This window comes from Geotrypetes seraphini, chromosome 4 (genome assembly GCF_902459505.1).
Source record: "Geotrypetes seraphini chromosome 4, aGeoSer1.1, whole genome shotgun sequence".
NCBI classification, from domain to species: Eukaryota; Metazoa; Chordata; class Amphibia; order Gymnophiona; family Dermophiidae; genus Geotrypetes; species Geotrypetes seraphini.
The window spans coordinates 109,577,149-109,595,595 of NC_047087.1; the positions used below are offsets into that span (position 1 = coordinate 109,577,149).

Below are 18,447 nucleotides of genomic sequence, written 5' to 3' on the forward strand. Positions count from 1 at the left end.
CGTAGTTCTTCTGTGCCTTAAACTTGTCTCCTTGTGGCTTTGGTTTGAAAGCATCTTTTCTTCATAGTCTGCCACTGTTCAGGACTTGGGGAGACCTCCATCCTGGAGACAAAGTTGATAAGGAATCTGCAAAATGCTCATTAGTTTTGGGAGATGCTCTTCCCATTGCTGGGGCCCAAGAAATGTAGGCCAACTCTTTAGATCCTGATTTAAAAGCTTTAGATCCAGGGGATGATTCCCATGGTTCTGTGTTTATTTCAGTCTGTGGCCTTACCAGAGCTTATTTTAGAGTCTCTGCATGTTGAACTTAGTTACCCAGCCAGCTCTTTCTACTTCCTCCTCTCTCATGTGTGGACTGTGAACTCAGTCTCAGCATTCTGTGGCATCATGAACATAACATAAGAACATAAGCAATGCCTCTGCTGGGTCAGACCTGAGGTCCATCGTGCCCAGCAGTCTGCTCACGCAGCGGCCCAACAGGTCCAGGACCTGTGTAATGTAATCCTCTAATACCCTTCTATCCCCTTTTCCAGCAGGAAATTGTCCAATCCTTTCTTAAACCCCAGTACCGTACTCTGCCCTATTACATCCTCTGGAAGCGCATTCCAGGTGTTCACCACACGTTGGGTAAAGAAGAACTTCCTAGCATTTGTTTTGAATCTGTCCCCTTTCAACTTTTCCGAATGCCCTTTTGTTCTTTTATTTTTCAAAATTTTCAAGAATCTATCCCTCTCTACTCTTTCTATGCCCTTCATGATCTTGTAAGTCTCTATCATATCCCCTCTAAGTCTCCTCTTCTCCAGGGAAAAGAGACCCAGTTTCTCCAGTCTCTCAGTGTATGAAAGGTTTTCCATCCCTTTTATCAGACGTGTCGCTCTCCTCTGAACCCTCTCGAGTAACGCCATGTCCTTCTTAAGGTACGGCGACCAATATTGGACGCAGTATTCCAGATGCGGGCACATCATCGCCCGATACAGCAGCAGGATAACATCTTTTGTCCTGGTTGTAATACCCTTCTTGATTATACCTAGCATTCTATTCGCTCTCTTAGCGGCCGCTGCGCACTGTGCCGTCGGCTTCATTGTCATGTCCACCATTACCCCCAAGTCCCTTTCTTGGGTACTCTCATTTAATAACATCCCTCCCATTGTATAGTTGTACCTCGGGTTTCTGCTTCCCACAAGCAATACTTTACATTTCTCAACGTTGAACTTTATCTGCCATCTCGTCGCCCATTCTCCTAGTTTGTTCAAGTCCCTTTGCAATTCTTCGCAGTCCTCTTTGGTCCGAGCTCCACTAAATAGTTTAGGGTCGTCCGCACATTTTATTATCTCACATTTTGTCCCTGTTTCTAGATCATTTATGAATATATTAAATAGCAGTGGCCTGAGCACCGAGCCCTGCGGAACACCACTCGTGACCCTCCTCCAGTCCGAGTAGTGGCCCTTCACCCCTACCCTCTGTTTCCTACCCGCCAACCAGTTTCTGATCCATCTATGTACGTCTCTTACCACCCCATGGTTCTTCAATTTCTGGAGTAGACGCTCGTGAGGCACCTTGTCAAAGGCTTTTTGGAAATCAAGGTATATTAATGTCTATGGGGTCTCCTCTGTCCATCCGTTTGTTAATTCCTTCAAAGAAGTGTAATAAATTAGTTAGGCACGATCTCCCCCTGCAGAAACCATGTTGGCTTGTTTTCAGAAGTTTGTTTCTTTCCAAATGTTCATCGATGTTTTCTTTTATCAGTGCTTCCGCCATTTTCCCCGGAACCGAGGTCAGACTCACCGGTCTGTAGTTTCCCGGGTCACTTCTTGTTTTCAGGGATAGGTTGCAAATTTGCTGCAGTAGTTCCGCTATCTCCCCCTCTAATTCTTTCAGAACCCTTGGATGGATTCCGTCCGGACCCAGGGATTTGTCAGTTTTTAGTTTTTCAATCTGCCTGCGCACATCTTCAAGGCTCACTTTCATGGATGTTAATTTTTCTGCTTGATTTTCATTGAAGAATTGTTCAGGTTCCGGTATGTTGGTTGTGTCTTCGTTCGTAAATACAGACGAAAAGAACATGTTAAATCTTTCCACGACTTCTTTCTCCTCCTTCACTACTCCCTTCCTGTCTCCGTCGTCCAACGGTCCCACCTCCTCCCTAGCCGGCTGTTTCCCTTTAACATATCTGAAGCACGGTTTGAAATTTTGTGCCTCCCTGGCTAGCCTCTCTTCATACTCTCTTTTAGCTTTTTGAACCACATGGTGAAATTTTTTTTTTATACTTCCTGTGCTCTTTCCAGTTCTCCTCAGTTTTGTCCTTTTTCTATTTCCTGTATGTATTTTTCTTATTGCCTATCGTTTCCTTCACTATTTTAGTGATCCATACCGGATCTTTTGTTTGACTCTTTTTGCATCCTTTTCTTAATCTGGGGATGTACAGATTTTGCGCCTCGCTCACCGTGTCCTTGAAAAAAGACCAGGCATGTTCTATCGTTTGCCGTTTCTCCCTTACCATTTCCCTCATTGCTTCGTAGTTTCCTTTTCTGAAGTTGAAAGTTGTCACTATGGTTCTCTTTCCTTTCGGTATTCCTACTTCAACCTTGAACTTGATCATATTATGATTGCTGTTTCCCAATGATCCTACTACTTCCACTTCCTTTGGAACAGTGGGATTCTCCAGAAGGGGCTCTCAACATGGCGAGAGCCATGTTCCATCTGTATTCTATGGCACAGGGATGTCAGCAGCTGTCTAGCCAGCCTACAAAGGGCTTTGTGGTTGTGCAGGTGACTAAGCGCACCTTCCTTTTGAGCGAAGGTGGCGTGGTTCTCAAAGATATGCAGGACTGCTATGTGGATGTAGTTCTCAGGAGAATCTTTGAGGAAGTATCTTTGGGAGTCAAAGATACCTCATCAACATCCTTCGTCACACACACTTGTCTGTCCTGGCTGCGCATTCTAGAGAGTGAGGTGTCAAGCCGCCTCCTCACTTCTCTTGTCTGGTGTGGATTATATGGCTGATGCTCTGCATGCCATTCTCTGTTTTTGGACAAAGTATTGGCTTCTTTGATTTCTGCTCTAGTTCAGACAATGGGCCAATGATTCCACCTCTAAGCTTGCTCTAGCAAGCTTCTTTTTCAGGGGCAGATATAGTTTGGCAAGGGTCTAGATGATTTGATGAATTCTGTGGTGGACTTGCACCCTTAGACCCTGCCTGATAGCAGACCCAGACCCTCTAGAGGCTCAGGGTGCTCACATTTTCGTGGTTCCAGGCGATATCACCATCCTTCTAGTTCCTGATCACAGCAATTCTCTTCCAGGACTATAGGAAGAGGGTCTTGGGAGACAGGCGTCTTTACCCCTTCTGCTCCCTCTACCAAGCAGTCACTATGCTGCCAGGCAGAGGTTGCTCCTCTGCATATAGGAGGTAGGCTCTCAGCGTTCCTGGAGGCCTGAGATCAGATTTTCTGACCAATGGGTTCTGGACATTGTTCAGTCCAGCTACAGGCTAGAATTTGCCTGACCTCTGGCAGATTGGTTTGTGGTCTCTCCCACAGGGCACCCTGACAAGGCGGTCAAGGTGTAAGCCACTGTACAAAGATTGTTGGATATTCTGGCTGAAGAACCAATGCTGCCCCTATCCTTGAACTCGGGCAAATACTTTCTTGTGCCAAAGAGAGGCTTGGACACTTGGAGGCTTTTCCTGGACCTCACATGAAGACAGCGCTCCAGATCCTATACTTTCGCATGAAAATAGTGCGAGCTGTCCTTGTGACAGTGGCCACGGATGAGTTCCTAGCCTCTCTGGAGCTCCCAGGGCTTACATGCTTGTTCCAATTTCCCAGCGCTCCTCCAGTTTCTATGGTTTCATGTACTGAAGAAAAAAAAGAATTTAAAAAAAGAAGCAGCACCAAAAAGAATCATTGACAATTTTCAGCTCTGCCCTTTGACCTGGCAATGGCGCCTCGTACATTCACTAAGGTGATGGTGGGCGTGGCAGTCCACTTATGCCAGATGGGTCTGCAAGTACACCCCTACTCAGATGAGTAGCTATTCAGAGCCCCTCGTTCTCCGAGGGTCAGCGCACGGTGGCTCAGATGATCCAGGTCCTAGAGGACCTGGATTGGATTGTTCACTGCAGAAAAAGCAATTTGACGCTGACACAGTCCCTGAGCATAAGGAAAACATATCAGTTAATGGCTGGTTTTCAGTGTTTTTAAAACAAAAGAGGAGATATGTTGTGAGGAAATCTAACTACTTGGAAGTCCGTAGAGTTCTTCTGCATTATCTAGAGGTCACAATTGAGTTTCACCTCTGACCACTTTCGGGAAGTCCAACAATGTCCGGGAAGCTTCATTATTACATCCAAGACATCATTTTAGTTCAGTTGCCGAATGGCTCGGGTACCGGCGGAAGAAAGCTCTTCCAGATATGCAAAACAATGTCCACGCTTAGTTTGTTTCAACTTTGGAAAAAGGTCAAAGTCTGGTGGTCTCATGTATTGACTTTAGGGAGCATGAGGTAACACCTCCCAGCCGTATTCGTGTAGTTTTTCAATGACATTCCCTATGTGCGGGCGAGCGTTGTTGTGAAGAATGAGTGGCCCAGCCAAGAGCACTGAAGTCGGGTTTTGTGCATTTCTCTGCGCATTTTTTGCAAAAAATCACGATAATACACTGCTGTGACACTTCTTCCACATGGAACTTTGTGATGATGATGCCTTAACATAGTAACATAGTAGATGACGGCAGATAAAGACCCGAATGGTCCATCCAGTCTGCCCAATCTGATTCAATTTAAATTATTATTTTTATTTTTATTTTTTTTTCTTCTTAGCTATTTCTGGGCGAGAATCCAAAGCTTTACCCGGTACTGTGCTTGGGTTCCAACTGCCGAAATCTCTGTTAAGACTTACTCCAGCCCATCTACACCCTCCCAGCCATTGAAGCCCTCCCCTGCCCATCCTCCTCCAAACGGCCATGCACAGACACAGACCGTACAAGTCTGCCCAGTAACTGGCCTAGTTCAATCTTTAATATTATTTTCTGATTCTAAATCTTCTGTGTTCATCCCACGCTTCTTTGAACTCAGTCACAGTTTTACTCTCCACCACCTCTCTCGGGAGCGCATTCCAGGCATCCACCACCCTCTCCGTAAAGTAGAATTTCCTAACATTGCCCCTGAATCTACCACCCCTCAACCTCAAATTATGTCCTCTGGTTTTACCATTTTCCTTTCTCTGGAAAAGATTTTGTTCTACGTTAATACCCTTTAAGTATTTGAACGTCTGAATCATATCTCCCCTGTCTCTCCTTTCCTCTAGGGTATACATATTCAGGGCTTCCAGTCTCTCCTCATACGTCTTCTGGCACAAGCCTCCTATCATTTTCGTCGCCCTCCTCTGGACCGCCTCAAGTCTTCTTACGTCTTTCGCCAGATACGGTCTCCAAAACTGAACACAATACTCCAAGTGGGGCCTCACCAATGACCTGTACAGGGGCATCAACACCTTCTTCCTTCTACTGACTACGCCTCTCTTTATACAGCCCAGAATCCTTCTGGCAGCAGCCACTGCCTTGTCACACTGTTTTTTCGCCTTTAGATCTTCGGACACTATCACCCCAAGGTCCCTCTCCCCGTCCGTGCATATCAGCTTCTCTCCTCCCAGCATATACGGTTCCTTCCTATTATTAATCCCCAAATGCATTACTCTGCATTTCTTTGCATTGAATTTTAGTTGCCAGGCATTAGACCATTCCTCTAACTTTTGCAGATCCTTTTTCATTCCACTCCCTCTTCGGTGTCTACTCTGTTACAAATCTTGGTATCATCTGCAAAAAGGCACACTTTTCCTTCTAACCCTTCAGCAATGTCACTTACATACATATTGAACAGGATTGGCCCCAGCACCGAACCCTGAGGGACTCCACTAGTCACCTTTCCTTCTTTCGAGCGACTTCCATTACCGTATTTTCACGCAAATAACACGCACCCGTATAAAACGCGCACACGGATATAGCGCGCAGAAATCACGATGATTTGCACAAAAACTTTGATATACCGCGCTCACGGGTATACCGCGCATGCTGCCCGACGCTCCTTTCGCCCGCCCTGACTTTCCGTGCGCTGTCCCGACTCTCCGTTCACCCCCCCTGACTTCCGTGCACTGTCCCCCCCTTGAAGGTCTGTCCCCATCCTGAAAGCCTGATGCCCCCCCCCCGACGTCCGATACATCCCTCCCCCCCCCCCCGAAGGACCGCCGACTCCCCAACAATATCGGGCCAGGAGGGAGCCCAAATCCTCCTGGCCACGGCGACCCCCTAACCCCACCCCGCACTACATTACGGGCAGGAGGGATCCCAGGCCCTCCTGCCCTCGACGCAAACCCCCCTCCCCCCCAAGAACCTCCGACCGCCCCCCAGCCGACCCGCGATCCCCCTGGCGACCCCCACGACCCCCCCACCCCCCTTCCCCGTACCTTTGGTAGTTGGGCCAGAAGGGAGCCCAAACCCTCCTGGCCACGGCGACCCCCTAACCCCACCCCGCACTACATTACGGGCAGGAGGGATCCCAGGCCCTCCTGCCCTCGACGCAAACCCCCCTCCCCCCCAAGAACCTCCGACCGCCCCCCAGCCGACCCGCGATCCCCCTGGCGACCCCCACGACCCCCCCACCCCCCTTCCCCGTACCTTTAGTAGTTGGCCGGACAGACGGGAGCCAAACCCGCCTGTCCGGCAGGCAGCCAACGAAGGAATGAGGCCGGATTGGCCCATCCATCCTAAAGCTCCGCCTACTGGTGGGGCCTAAGGCGCTTGGGCCAATCAGAATAGGCCCTGGAGCCTTAGGTCCCACCTGGGGGCGCGGCCTGAGGCACATGGTCGGGTTGGGCCCATGTGCCTCAGGCCGCGCCCCCAGGTGGGACCTAAGGCTCCAGGGCCTATTCTGATTGGCCCACGCGCCTTAGGCCCCACCAGTAGGCGGAGCTTTAGGATGGATGGGCCAATCCGGCCTCATTCCTTCGTTGGCTGCCTGCCGGACAGGCGGGTTTGGCTCCCGTCTGTCCGGCCAACTACTAAAGGTACGGAGAAGGGGGGTGGGGGGGTCGTGGGGGTCGCCAGGGGGATCGCGGGTCGGCTGGGGGGCGGTCGGAGGGTCTTGGGGGGGAGGGGGGTGTGCGTCGAGGGCAGGAGGGCCTGGGATCCCTCCTGCCCGTAATGTAGTGCGGGGTGGGGTTAGGGGGTCGCCGTGGCCAGGAGGGTTTGGGCTCCCTTCTGGCCCAACTACCAAAGGTACGGGGAAGGGGGGTGGGGGGGTCGTGGGGGTCGCCAGGGGGATCGCGGGTCGGCTGGGAGGCGGTCGGAGGTTCTTGGGGGGGAGGGGGGTTTGCGTCGAGGGCAGGAGGGCCTGGGATCCCTCCTGCCCGTAATGTAGTGCGGGGTGGGGTTAGGGGGTCGCCGTGGCCAGGAGGGTTTGGGCTCCCTTCTGGCCCGATATTGTCGGGAAGTCGGCGGTCGTTCGGGGTGGGGGTGCGAGTGGTCCTGCCGGGGTGGGGGGATGTATCGGACGTCGGGGAGTCGGCCGGGCAAGAGGGCTTGGGCTCCCTCTTGCTCCGATCGTGGATGCGGGTGTGAGCGCGTGCGAGCGGTCGTTCGGGGTGGGGGTGCGAGTGGTCCTGCCGGGGGGGGGGGGGGGGATGTATCGGACGTCGGGGAGTCGGCCGGGCAAGAGGGCTTGGGCTCCCTCTTGCTCCGATCGTGGATGCGGGTGCGGATGGGAGCGCGTGCGAGCGGTCGTTCGGGGTGGGGGTGCGAGCGGTCCTGCTGGGGGGGTGAATCGGGCGTCGGGCGGGGTGGGAACTATGTTTTAAAACTTTGGTATACCGCGCTCACGCATATAACGCGCGAGGGGTATGCGCGGTAGGTAAAAACGCGTATAACGCGCGCGTTATATGCGTGAAAATACGGTAACCACCACCCTCTGGCGTCTGTCCGACAGCCAGTTTCTGACCCAGTTCACCACTTTGGGTCCTAACTTCAGCCCTTCAAGTTTGTTCAACAGCCTCTTATGAGGAACTGTATCAAAGGCTTTGCTGAAATCCAAGTAAATTACATCTAGCATATGTCCTCGATCCAGCTCTCTGTTCACCCAATCAAAAAATTCAATCAGGTTCGTTTGGCACGATTTACCTTTTGTAAAGCCATGTTGCCTTGGATCCTGTAACCCATTAGATTCAAGGAAATACACTATCCTTTCTTTCAGCAACACTTCCATTATTTTTCCAACAACTGAAGTGAGGCTCACCGGCCTGTAGTTTCCTGCTTCATCCCTGTGACCACTTTTATGAATAGGGACCACATCCGCTCTCCTCCAATCCCCAGGAATCACTCCCGTCTCCAGAGATTTGTTGAACAAGTCTTTAATAGGACTCGCCAGAACCTCTCTGAGCTCCCTTAGTATCCTGGGATGGATCCCGTCTGGTCCCATCGCTTTGTCCACCTTCAGTTTTTCAAGTTGCTCATAAACACCCTCCTCCGTGAACGGCGCAGAATCTACTCCATTTTCTCGTGTAACTTTGCCAGACAATCTCGGTCCTTCTCCAGGATTTTCTTCTGTGAACACAGAACAGAAGTATTTGTTTAGCACATTTGCTTTCTCCTCATCACTCTCCACATATTTGTTCCCAGCATCTTTCAGCCTAGCAATTCCATTTTTTATCTTCCTCCTTTCACTAATATATCTGAAAAAATTTTTATCTCCCTTTTTTACATTTTTAGCCATTTGTTCTTCCGCCTGTGCCTTCGCCAAACGTATCTCTCTCTTGGCTTCTTTCAGTTTCACCCTGTAGTCCTTTCTGCTCTCCTCTTCTTGGGTTTTTTTATATTTCATGAACGCCAACTCTTTCGCCTTTATTTTCTCAGCCACTAGGTTGGAGAACCATATCGGCTTCCTTTTTCTCTTGTTTTTATTGATTTTCTTCACATAAAGGTCCGTAGCCATTTTTATCGCTCCTTTCAGCTTAGACCACTGTCTTTCCACTTCTCTTATGTCCTCCCATCCTAAAAGCTCTTTCTTCAGGTACTTTCCCATTGCATTAAAGTCCGTACGTTTGAAATCTAGGACTTTAAGTATCGTGCGGCCGCTCTCCACTTTAGCCGTTATATCAAACCAAACCGTTTGATGATCGCTACTACCCAGGTGAGCACCCACTCGAACATTAGAGATACTCTCTCCATTTGTGAGGACCAGATCCAATATCGCTTTTTCCCTTGTGGGTTCCGTCACCATTTGTCTGAGCAGAGCCTCTTGAAAGGCATCCACAATCTCCCTACTTCTTTCCGATTCCGCAGACGGAACATTCCAGTCCGCATCCGGCAGGTTGAAATCTCCCAACAGCAGAACCTCCTCTTTCCTTCCAAACTTTTGGATATCCACAATCAGATCCTTATCAATTTGCTGCGATTGAGTCGGAGGTCTGTAGACTACACCCACGTAGATAGAAGTTCCATCTTCTCTTTTCAGAGCAATCCATATCGCTTCTTCCTCTCCCCAGCTCCCTTGCATTTCGGTCGCTTGGATATTGATCTTTACATAGAGAGCTACTCCTCCTCCTTTATGACCATCTCTGTCCTTCCTAAAAAGATTATATCCCGGTATGTTTGCATCCCATCCATGTGATTCACTGAACCATGTCTCTGTGATAGCAACAATATCTAGATCTGCCTCTAATATCAGGGCTTGCAGATCATGAACTTTGTTGCTTAGACTGCGAGCATTTGTGGTCATCGCTTTCCAGCTATTTTTCAGCGATAATCTCCTTTTTCGTATGGATTTTTGTGTCGTTTCACTTTCCGTTGCAATACTAAGAAATGAGTTGCTAATATTGCTTATGTTGCAGCCTTTACTACTATCACATCTTTTCTTTTGCCGGGGGTGGTCTCTATAATTGTCCTTCGTACATACACCACCCCCACCTTCTAGTTTAAATGCCTAGAAAAATATTGTCTAAATTTCTCTGCAAGGTTTCTTTTTCCTGCTGTAGTAATATGTAGCCCATCAGTGCAATATAGCTTCTTGTCCTTCCATGTATTTCCCCATCCTCCTATGTACCTGAAGCCTTCTTGATGACACCAGGCTCTGAGCCATCTATTAAAGTCCTCTGTGTTTTTCACTCTTTGCTCTCCTTTTCCATATGCAGGCAGTATTTCAGAAAAAGCTATAGTCTTTACAAAAGGTTTCACACCCTCACCAAGCTCCCGAAAAGCTTTCTGTGCTGCAAGTGTGGAGTTGTTGGCCAGGTCATTTGTTCCCAGATGGATAACAACATCAGTGTTAAAATCCTTAGTTTCTTCCTTAATTATAGTCAGTATTTGCCTGGAACTCCTGGTAGCTGAGGATCCTGGAAGACATTTCACTATTTTGGTCTCCTCGCCCTGTGTTCCAAGGTTAATGCCTCTGATGATGGAATCCCCCAACAGTAATAGTTTTCTGTTTTTGGCTTTTTTATTTGTACTCAGGGTGCTCTTGTTCTCTTGAGTTTCCTTCATTGGTTCAAGTCCCACCTCCCTTCTGTTTTCCTGAGTATCGCAGTGCACTAGTGGAGCGAAGGAATTCTGTAGAGGTAATATTAGTGAAGGTGGATGTTTCTGTGTTACATGTCGCAGTCTTCCTGAGCCTACTGTGACCCATTTATTCCTGGGCTGTTTTATTCTTTGAGGTAGAGCAAAAATCATCATTTGTTTGACTTTTGATTGAGTTCATCGAAATTTTTTTGGTCATGGGGAAGATGAAACTCTCCACTCGTCATTGAAAAACTACGCGAATACGGCTGGGAGGTGTTACCTCATGCTCCCTACAGTCCAGACATGAGTCCACCAGACTTCGACCTTTTTCCAAAGTTGAAACAACCTACGCGTGGACATTGTTTTGCATCTCTGGAAGAGCTTTCTTCTACTGGTACCCGAGCCATTCGGCAACTGAACTAAAACGGTATCTTGGATGGAATAATGAAGCTGCCTGGACGTTGGGACTCGGTCATTGTAAAGCAGGGAGACTATATTGAAGGAGACTAAATTGAAGGATTGTAAATAAATACTTGGAAAAAAAATAAAACATGTAAATTAAAAAAAAATAATGTGCATTATTTATGAAATGACCCTCGTATGTCCACTCACACATTGGCTTGGTGTTCTCTAAAGCTTTGAACACTGCATCCAACTCCACTTAAAAATGAGCTTAATCATGTGATGAGCACTTGCTAAGAAGACCTCCGAGGTAGTTGTTTGCCCCAGAATAAAACTAGGGAGAAGAATTGCACATAGAATTTACAAGTCTAACAACGTACGTCTAGTTGGATTAAGATTTGCTTGATGGTTTGACTAGTACATGTCTTAATTAAGGTAGCTTACTCTAGGCAGGACAAGCTACTCTGTAACCAGCTGATATCTGACTGGTATTTATGTTGCCCTATATGTGAAATGTTGGCTACCTCTACTTCCATGGCACTTGGAAAAATGCCACTAAATAGCTTGAAATATACCTATTGTAATGTATTTAGTTTATTTTGCCATTTCTTGTACCTTAAGTATGCATTCTAGTCCACTAATTTTGTTATGATTGATTTTATTTTTAAATTAGGGGATATTATCTGAATTTGCAGTACCATGAAACATAATTGACAGTGACATCCCTTCCCTTCACAGAGTAATTGATTTGCTCAAAGTCATGTGAATAGGAGATTCAAACTAGGGTCTACAGCTTTCCCATGTCACTGTGCTACACTATAAGCCACCTATTTGCCCAGCTTCTTTCATTAATAACATATGCATAGATATTGAATGTCAAATATATTATGTTTACTATATTTGCATATCTTCTCGTTCTAAAGTTTTTAGGGACTTACCTTATCATGCATGCGTTACCCATGAATTTCTGGTGTAATGCTATTGCGTTGGCCACTCTTAGGATCTCAGGCTTCAATCATTTTATTTGGATAACTTTATTTGGATTATGTATGTACTTTATCATAAGGCTGTCCATGGTGATGTGGTAGTAGAGCTCTTAGTCATCATTAATGCCATTTTTTCATTTACTTTTATTCTCAGGGCCCAATCATATATGCCCAGTTAGACCATTCCGGAGGAAAACAGAGCAGCCAAATCATCAAGTCAGACTCTGTGGTCTATGCCGACCTCCGAAAGAGCTAAGGAGCCAATAACTGAAACCAAAACTGAGCAAAACAACTCTATCCCACCCTAGCTAACTGGAATCACATGATACGAATGTCATCCAGACATCATGTATGGCCTTGAAGCCTTGGACCAATGCATGTGAATATATATAGAGAGATGTCTGTTGCATATAATGTCTGTAAATATTCTGTTTTATCTTACTATTTTTAAAGACCAATGGGGCATGTTTAAAACATGCTAAGAATGCCATTCCTATCAGCTGCTTTTTTGGGGGGGTTAAAGGAAATTGGGCTGGAGAGAGAATAGTGAGTTACTTGCATATATTCTCTTAATAGTATGTGGGGAGAGATCTGGTTATACAGACTGAATTAATTTGAAGGACTTAATGAGCTGGGATATGAGGCAGACTTTGGCGGTTCTTCAGTTGCAACAGATGAACATAAGAATAGCCTTATTGGCTCAGACCAATGGTCCATCTAGTCCAGTAGCCTGTCCTCATGTTGGCCAATCCAGGTCACTGTTACCTGGCAAAAACCCAAAGAGTAGCAATATTCCAGTGCAAGTGTCATTGATAAAAGGTTCTCTCACATGCTGCCCTTTGCATGTGGTTTTCAGAATCTGGGCAAAGGGAGGGGAATATTCTCCTTTAAAAGGAGGGTATAAAGGTCTACACTTACCCCAAGAACATACCAATGTGCTAACTTTTTAACATTATATAAAGCTTTTTAGATGTTTTGTGCCTTTGCTATTTGGCATGTCTGGGGGGGGCCTGTACTTTATTTCCAAATCTTCTAATTGGATAAATGTTGCCGTGCCAGGGAAAATAAATACAGTACTGTATTAGGCCAGGCAGAGATGTCAAGGAAGAGATAGGAATTTAGGCTACCTTTTTTTGACAATTGGCAGTGACAACTCGGTGAGATTTAAAATTGATGTAAAAAATGCATAAAACACATTTCCTTTGGATTTCCAACTAACTTTTGTGATTTACTCTACAGGACGTTGTTTCATTGCTTTGTTTCACCTGTTTTCTGTGTAGCTTAAACATTGCAAGAATGATCCTCAGGCAGAGGCAAAAGACTGACTTGACCTAGAGCTCAGTACACATGCATTCTGAGTCTGGCCACTAATCTAGAAATTCTGGCTTTTGGAAAACCTTTTCCTGGCCATTGATAACTTCCTGTCCATTAGAAAAGATCATGTGCCAGATCAAGGTACATGCTGTGAATGAGTTAGAGCAAACTATATAGTTGAAAAAGTCTATAAAGATGGGAAAGTGGAAATCAACACATAGTGCAAGGGCTAGTCACTGCTAAAACCCCCTGGTAATTTATCAACGCAGTATTGAATGCAATTGACCCTTAGAAATGCCACCAGCCACTCAAATATGTTTCATAGTGGTTGGATTTATACATTATATCCTCACCGGGCCATTTTTGTTTTGTTTTTAAATTTGTGAATATCTTAGTTTTTCATAAAGTGCAAAAGTGCCAAAGTAAAACTTATTATAGATAAGAGCTAATACTTAGCTTAGCTATACTGGTCCATTCTAAGGGATACTATCACCAACATGTTTCACCCAACACGGGTTTCATCAGGGCTGTGATCCCTCGATTAGAATGTGTTTCCCACGACGCGACCACTCTATGGTCTTATCTATAATAAGTTTTACTTTGGCACTGTTGCACTTTATGAAAAACTAAGATATTCACAAATTTAAAAACAAAACAAAAATGGCCCAGTGAGGATATAATGTATAAATCCAACCACTATGAAACATATTTGAGTGGCTGGTGGCATTTCTGAGGGTCAATTGCATTCAATACTGTGTTGAGAAAATTACCAGGGGATCTTAGCAGTGACCAGCCCTTGCACTATGTGTGAATGAGTTAGAAGCAGGTAGCTGGTGTATGCTAGTAGTAATAAAGATTTTTCATCTAGAGATGACTCAAGGCTTGACAAGTAAAAACATATAGCATTGCAAGGCTGAAAGAAAAAAGATCCCAGACAGGTTGAACAGCTAAAAAGTCCATAAAGGCAACTGCTATAGGGAGTGAGAGCAGCTAGTGCTTTTTTAGCTAAGGGTTGCCAAAGCAAATACCAACAGTAGCGGTTTGGGACTGGGCTAGTAAATGTATCAGCTGCTGGGTGGTGTTGGCCCACAGCCAGAAAGAACAGTGTTGGGTTACAGCTAGGCTAGAAGGAACAGTGGCCTGCAGAATAGAGGAAGCCATGGAAAAGAGGCTGAAGGAAAGGAAGCATGTTCTGACAGGAAGGGTAGAGTAACTGTAATTATATGAAAACTATAAATACTCTATCTGCCTCACGAAACCTAAGAATTTTAGTTGATACCAATTTTTTGCTAAAATATTTTATATCCCTGTAAAGTAGAAACATGGGCTCAGTTACACTTCTCCCTCTGTATCAACGATTTCCATATCTGTGGATTCACTTATTTTTCGGCTGCTGACTCCGCCCCCCCAAAAATTATATCATTAAAGTACTTTTTCCTATTACTGTACCATACTGTACTGTACTAATAAAAAATGACCTCCTACCAGATAATTTTAAAATTTACATGCTAAATCGTGATGGCAGAAGGGGGGGAGGATTAACAATGATTATTAAGGAAGGATTTGAATTTGAACTTTTGGATACCAAAATGACCAGTTAGAAATATTAGCCTGTAAAATTAGCAATAAGGAACTAGAAGAATCCCTTTCTTGCATATTATTTTACATCCCACCAAAAAGCTGGACAAAAGCTAAAGAGAACTTCTGAGAATTTGTTCTACATAATTCAGTTACTCCTTCATATAACATCATTGCAGGAGACATTAACTTACACTTAGACGAAGAGGACAATCCAGAAGCGAAAGATTTTTAAAACTTTCTATCTTTGCTTAATTATAATCTCCCTCAAACCACACAAACACATGAAAAAGGCCATCATCTAGATATGGTAGCCATGTCCACAAAGGAGATAAGAGAACCTTCCATCTCTATATCTGACAGTACTTGGTGTCATGATATCTGGTATGATCACTTTACTTATGATTTCACTTTAATCTGGACTTGTTTAAAATCCAAAACACACCCAAGCATAAAAAAGAACATCTCACAAGGGGCCATATCAATCCAGAGGAATATTGGTCACAATATGAATTACGAGAGGAGATAGAAGAAGGGGTTGACTTCTGGGATCACTGGATGAAAACAAGCGAATCCATTTTAGACGAAATTGCCCCTAAATGAAATAGCAAAAGCTGCTCAAATAAATACAACAAATGATTTGACACTGAACTTCTAAAAATGAAACAAGCAGTAAGACGATTGGAAAGGATCTGGAAAAAAATGGGAAAATTGTCAGACCAGAACAACTGGAGATCCAACATAAAAATCTACAAACAATTGATAAAAGAAAAATGCAAAGCTTTTTACTCATCCAAAATTGACTCATCTAACACTAGCTCGAAATTAATCAATACAAAAGAACTGTTCAACCTAGTTACGAACTTATTCGACACCACACGCTGCACTCAATCCATGCATAACAGTAAGCTTCAGCAAACGATCTAGCACAGCATTTTGATTCAAAAATTAAAAACCTGAGAAATAGCTGTTTGACCAAATGATATACATGAACATCAAATAGTTAGTGTACAAAGAAATATCAATGGATATGATTTGGAACTCCTTTCAAAATTTAGAATGGAACAATTATATCAAATTATATAACAAGTACACTAAATCATACTGCGTCTTGGACTCCTGTCCCCCAGAAATTATGAAAGCAGCCCCATCAAGCTTTAAACTAGCTTTGTTGAATTATTTGACCAATAATTTAAAAAATGGAAATTTCCTTACTAATAATGGTCACATCATAATAACCCCAATTCCAAAAAATCGTAAAGAATCACTAGCAGTCGCAACCAACTATAGACCAGTAGCATCCATTCCACTTTTTGTAAAAATCATGGAAGGATTGGTACACACCCAATTGATGGAATATCTTGATCAATTCTCTCTTTTACATGAAACTCAATCTGGTTTCAGACCTTTATTTAGCACTGAGACAGTAATTGCGGTCATCTTGGATAATTTACGCTCCTTTTTCAGTAGGGGCCTTAATGCACTGATTATGCAATTTGACATGAGCTCTGCCTTTGACCTAGTGGACCATGGGAAACTGTTACAATGCTTAGACACAATTGGTATTAGAGGTGAGGTGCTAGACTGGTTCTGAGGTTTCCTTACGTCCTGCACTTATCAAGTACGCTTTAACTACAATCTATCTGAAATCTGGAGTAGTCCATCCGGTGTTCCGCAGGGGTCTCCACTGTCCCCACTGCTTTTCAATGTTTATATGTCATCACTAGGTGCACAATTGTCCTAACTGGGGATAAAATTATTCAGTTATGCAGATGGCTTAATGATTATTATTCCATTCACGACCTCTCTCTCCGAAGTCACTCCTATGGCAACAGAAGTACTAAATGTGATGGAACAATGGATGACTGAATTTAGTTTGAAACTAAACTCAGAAAAAACAAAATTCTTCATAGCCTCGCCACACTCACCAGACAAGAAAACATCGCTGCGCATCAACAAACTCAGTTACACCCAGTACCGTCATAGTAGATTGGATAGGGTAATACTAGACCAGGGCCTAACCATGAAAGACCAGGTGGACTCTTTGGTCCGAAAAGGTTTTTTCACTCTCTGGAAGCTTCGGTCCATTAGAACATATTTCGATGCTTCATCATTCAGAATTCTGATACATTCACTTATACTGAGCCAACTTGACTATTGTAATATAGCCTACCTGGCAATTTCCCAGAAGAACCTCCAACGATTACAACTGGTGCAAAATGTGGCGATCAGGCTGATTCTGGGTCTGAAGAAGTTTGACCATATAACCCCTTCCTACCGACTCCTGCATTGGCTGCCAATGGAGGCACGTGTGAAGTTCAAATTCGGATATTTCTGCTTCAAGGTACTTTTTGGCCTAGCCCCTAGATATATAACTGACCTTTTCTCTTTCTCAACCAATCAACTTAAGAGAAGCTCAAACTTGAATTTTGTTTCTCCACCGGTTAAAGGATGTAAATTTAAAAGACACCATAAACATCTCTTCTCTTATCAGGCAGCATTATGGGGTAAAGACCTGAAACAATTACTCATGCTTACGAATATTTATGGGGAATTTAGGAAACACCTAAAAACATATTTGTTCCTAAAGTACTTAGACAGCTACACTGAACAATCCCTCCCCACAATAACTGACCGCTAAATCTTAACTCTGTTATTACTACTCAATCTGTAACTTTTAATCATTGTAAACTACACAGAACTTCACGGTCCTGCAGTATATAAACTGTTATTATTATTATTATTATTAACTCTGAAAATCGCTGCTTCCATGCTTCCCAGTGTGCACTGAGAAAAACGCTGCTTCCCAGCATGCATGGAGAAAATTGCTGGTAATCGCTGCTTGTCTGCATGCCTGCCCAAGACCTGAATTCTTTTTGAATCGCTGGTAATCGCTGCTTGCCTGCTTCTAGCCCTCTATTCTTTGTGAATCGCTGGGAAATCTGTGGGAATCGCTGCTTGCCTGCTTCTAGCCCTCTATTCTTTGTGAATCGCTGGGAAATCTGTGGGAATCGCTGCTTGCCTGCTCCTAGCCCTCTATTCTTTGTGAATCACTGGGAATCGCTGCTTGTCTGCTCCAAGCCCAGAAAATCGCTGTTTGTCTGTTCCAAGCCCAGAAATCACAGCTTACCTGCTCAAAGCCCAGGAAAGTTATTCGCGGTTTCAATGCTAAAAACGACAGCTTTTTCTAAAAACAGTGAATAACATTTAAAAAGTTATTTGCGTTTTTTCCATATTCACGCCTATGTTCTGCCCGCATCCCCCGTGAAATCGGAGGGAGAAGTGTACTTTGAAATTAAGTAGTTTTTGTATTGCAAAACTGCTTTTAGGTGGGGCTTTATTTTCAAAGGTTTATTTGGAAGTTGTTAACTGCTCATCTTCTGAGCTTAATTAGTTTATTAGACTGTTCATTCAGCAAAGATCACATGACCCATTTTGTGATCTATCGGAGCTGTCAAAGGTAAAAGCATTTTTTCACTGCCACACAGTAGTTCCCATACTGCAGTGACCCCCCAGCTCCCCTCTGTACACTGAGATCATTGGACAAGTTTTCTGATCCTACAGCCTGACCAAACTTCTAGAGAAGTATTTTCTTTTATAGCTTCCCATTTAAAAAATCCCTAGTT

At 44.6% G+C, this 18,447-nt stretch overlaps 1 protein-coding gene and 1 long non-coding RNA gene across 4 annotated transcripts in view; one reads left to right on the forward strand and one right to left on the reverse strand.

The window, feature by feature from the left end:
• Positions 1-13,143, forward strand: part of MPZL1 (myelin protein zero like 1) — a 73,596-nt gene extending 60,453 nt beyond the window's left edge. Inside the window, exon 6 of the mRNA XM_033941521.1 lies at positions 12,084-13,143. Coding sequence (XP_033797412.1) covers positions 12,084-12,185 — 102 coding nt within the window. The 3' untranslated portion in view covers positions 12,186-13,143. The remainder of the gene's footprint in view (positions 1-12,083) is intronic.
• The window catches only part of LOC117359193, a 102,066-nt gene that overhangs the window by 41,438 nt on the left and 42,181 nt on the right, over positions 1-18,447 (reverse strand). The window lies entirely within an intron of this gene.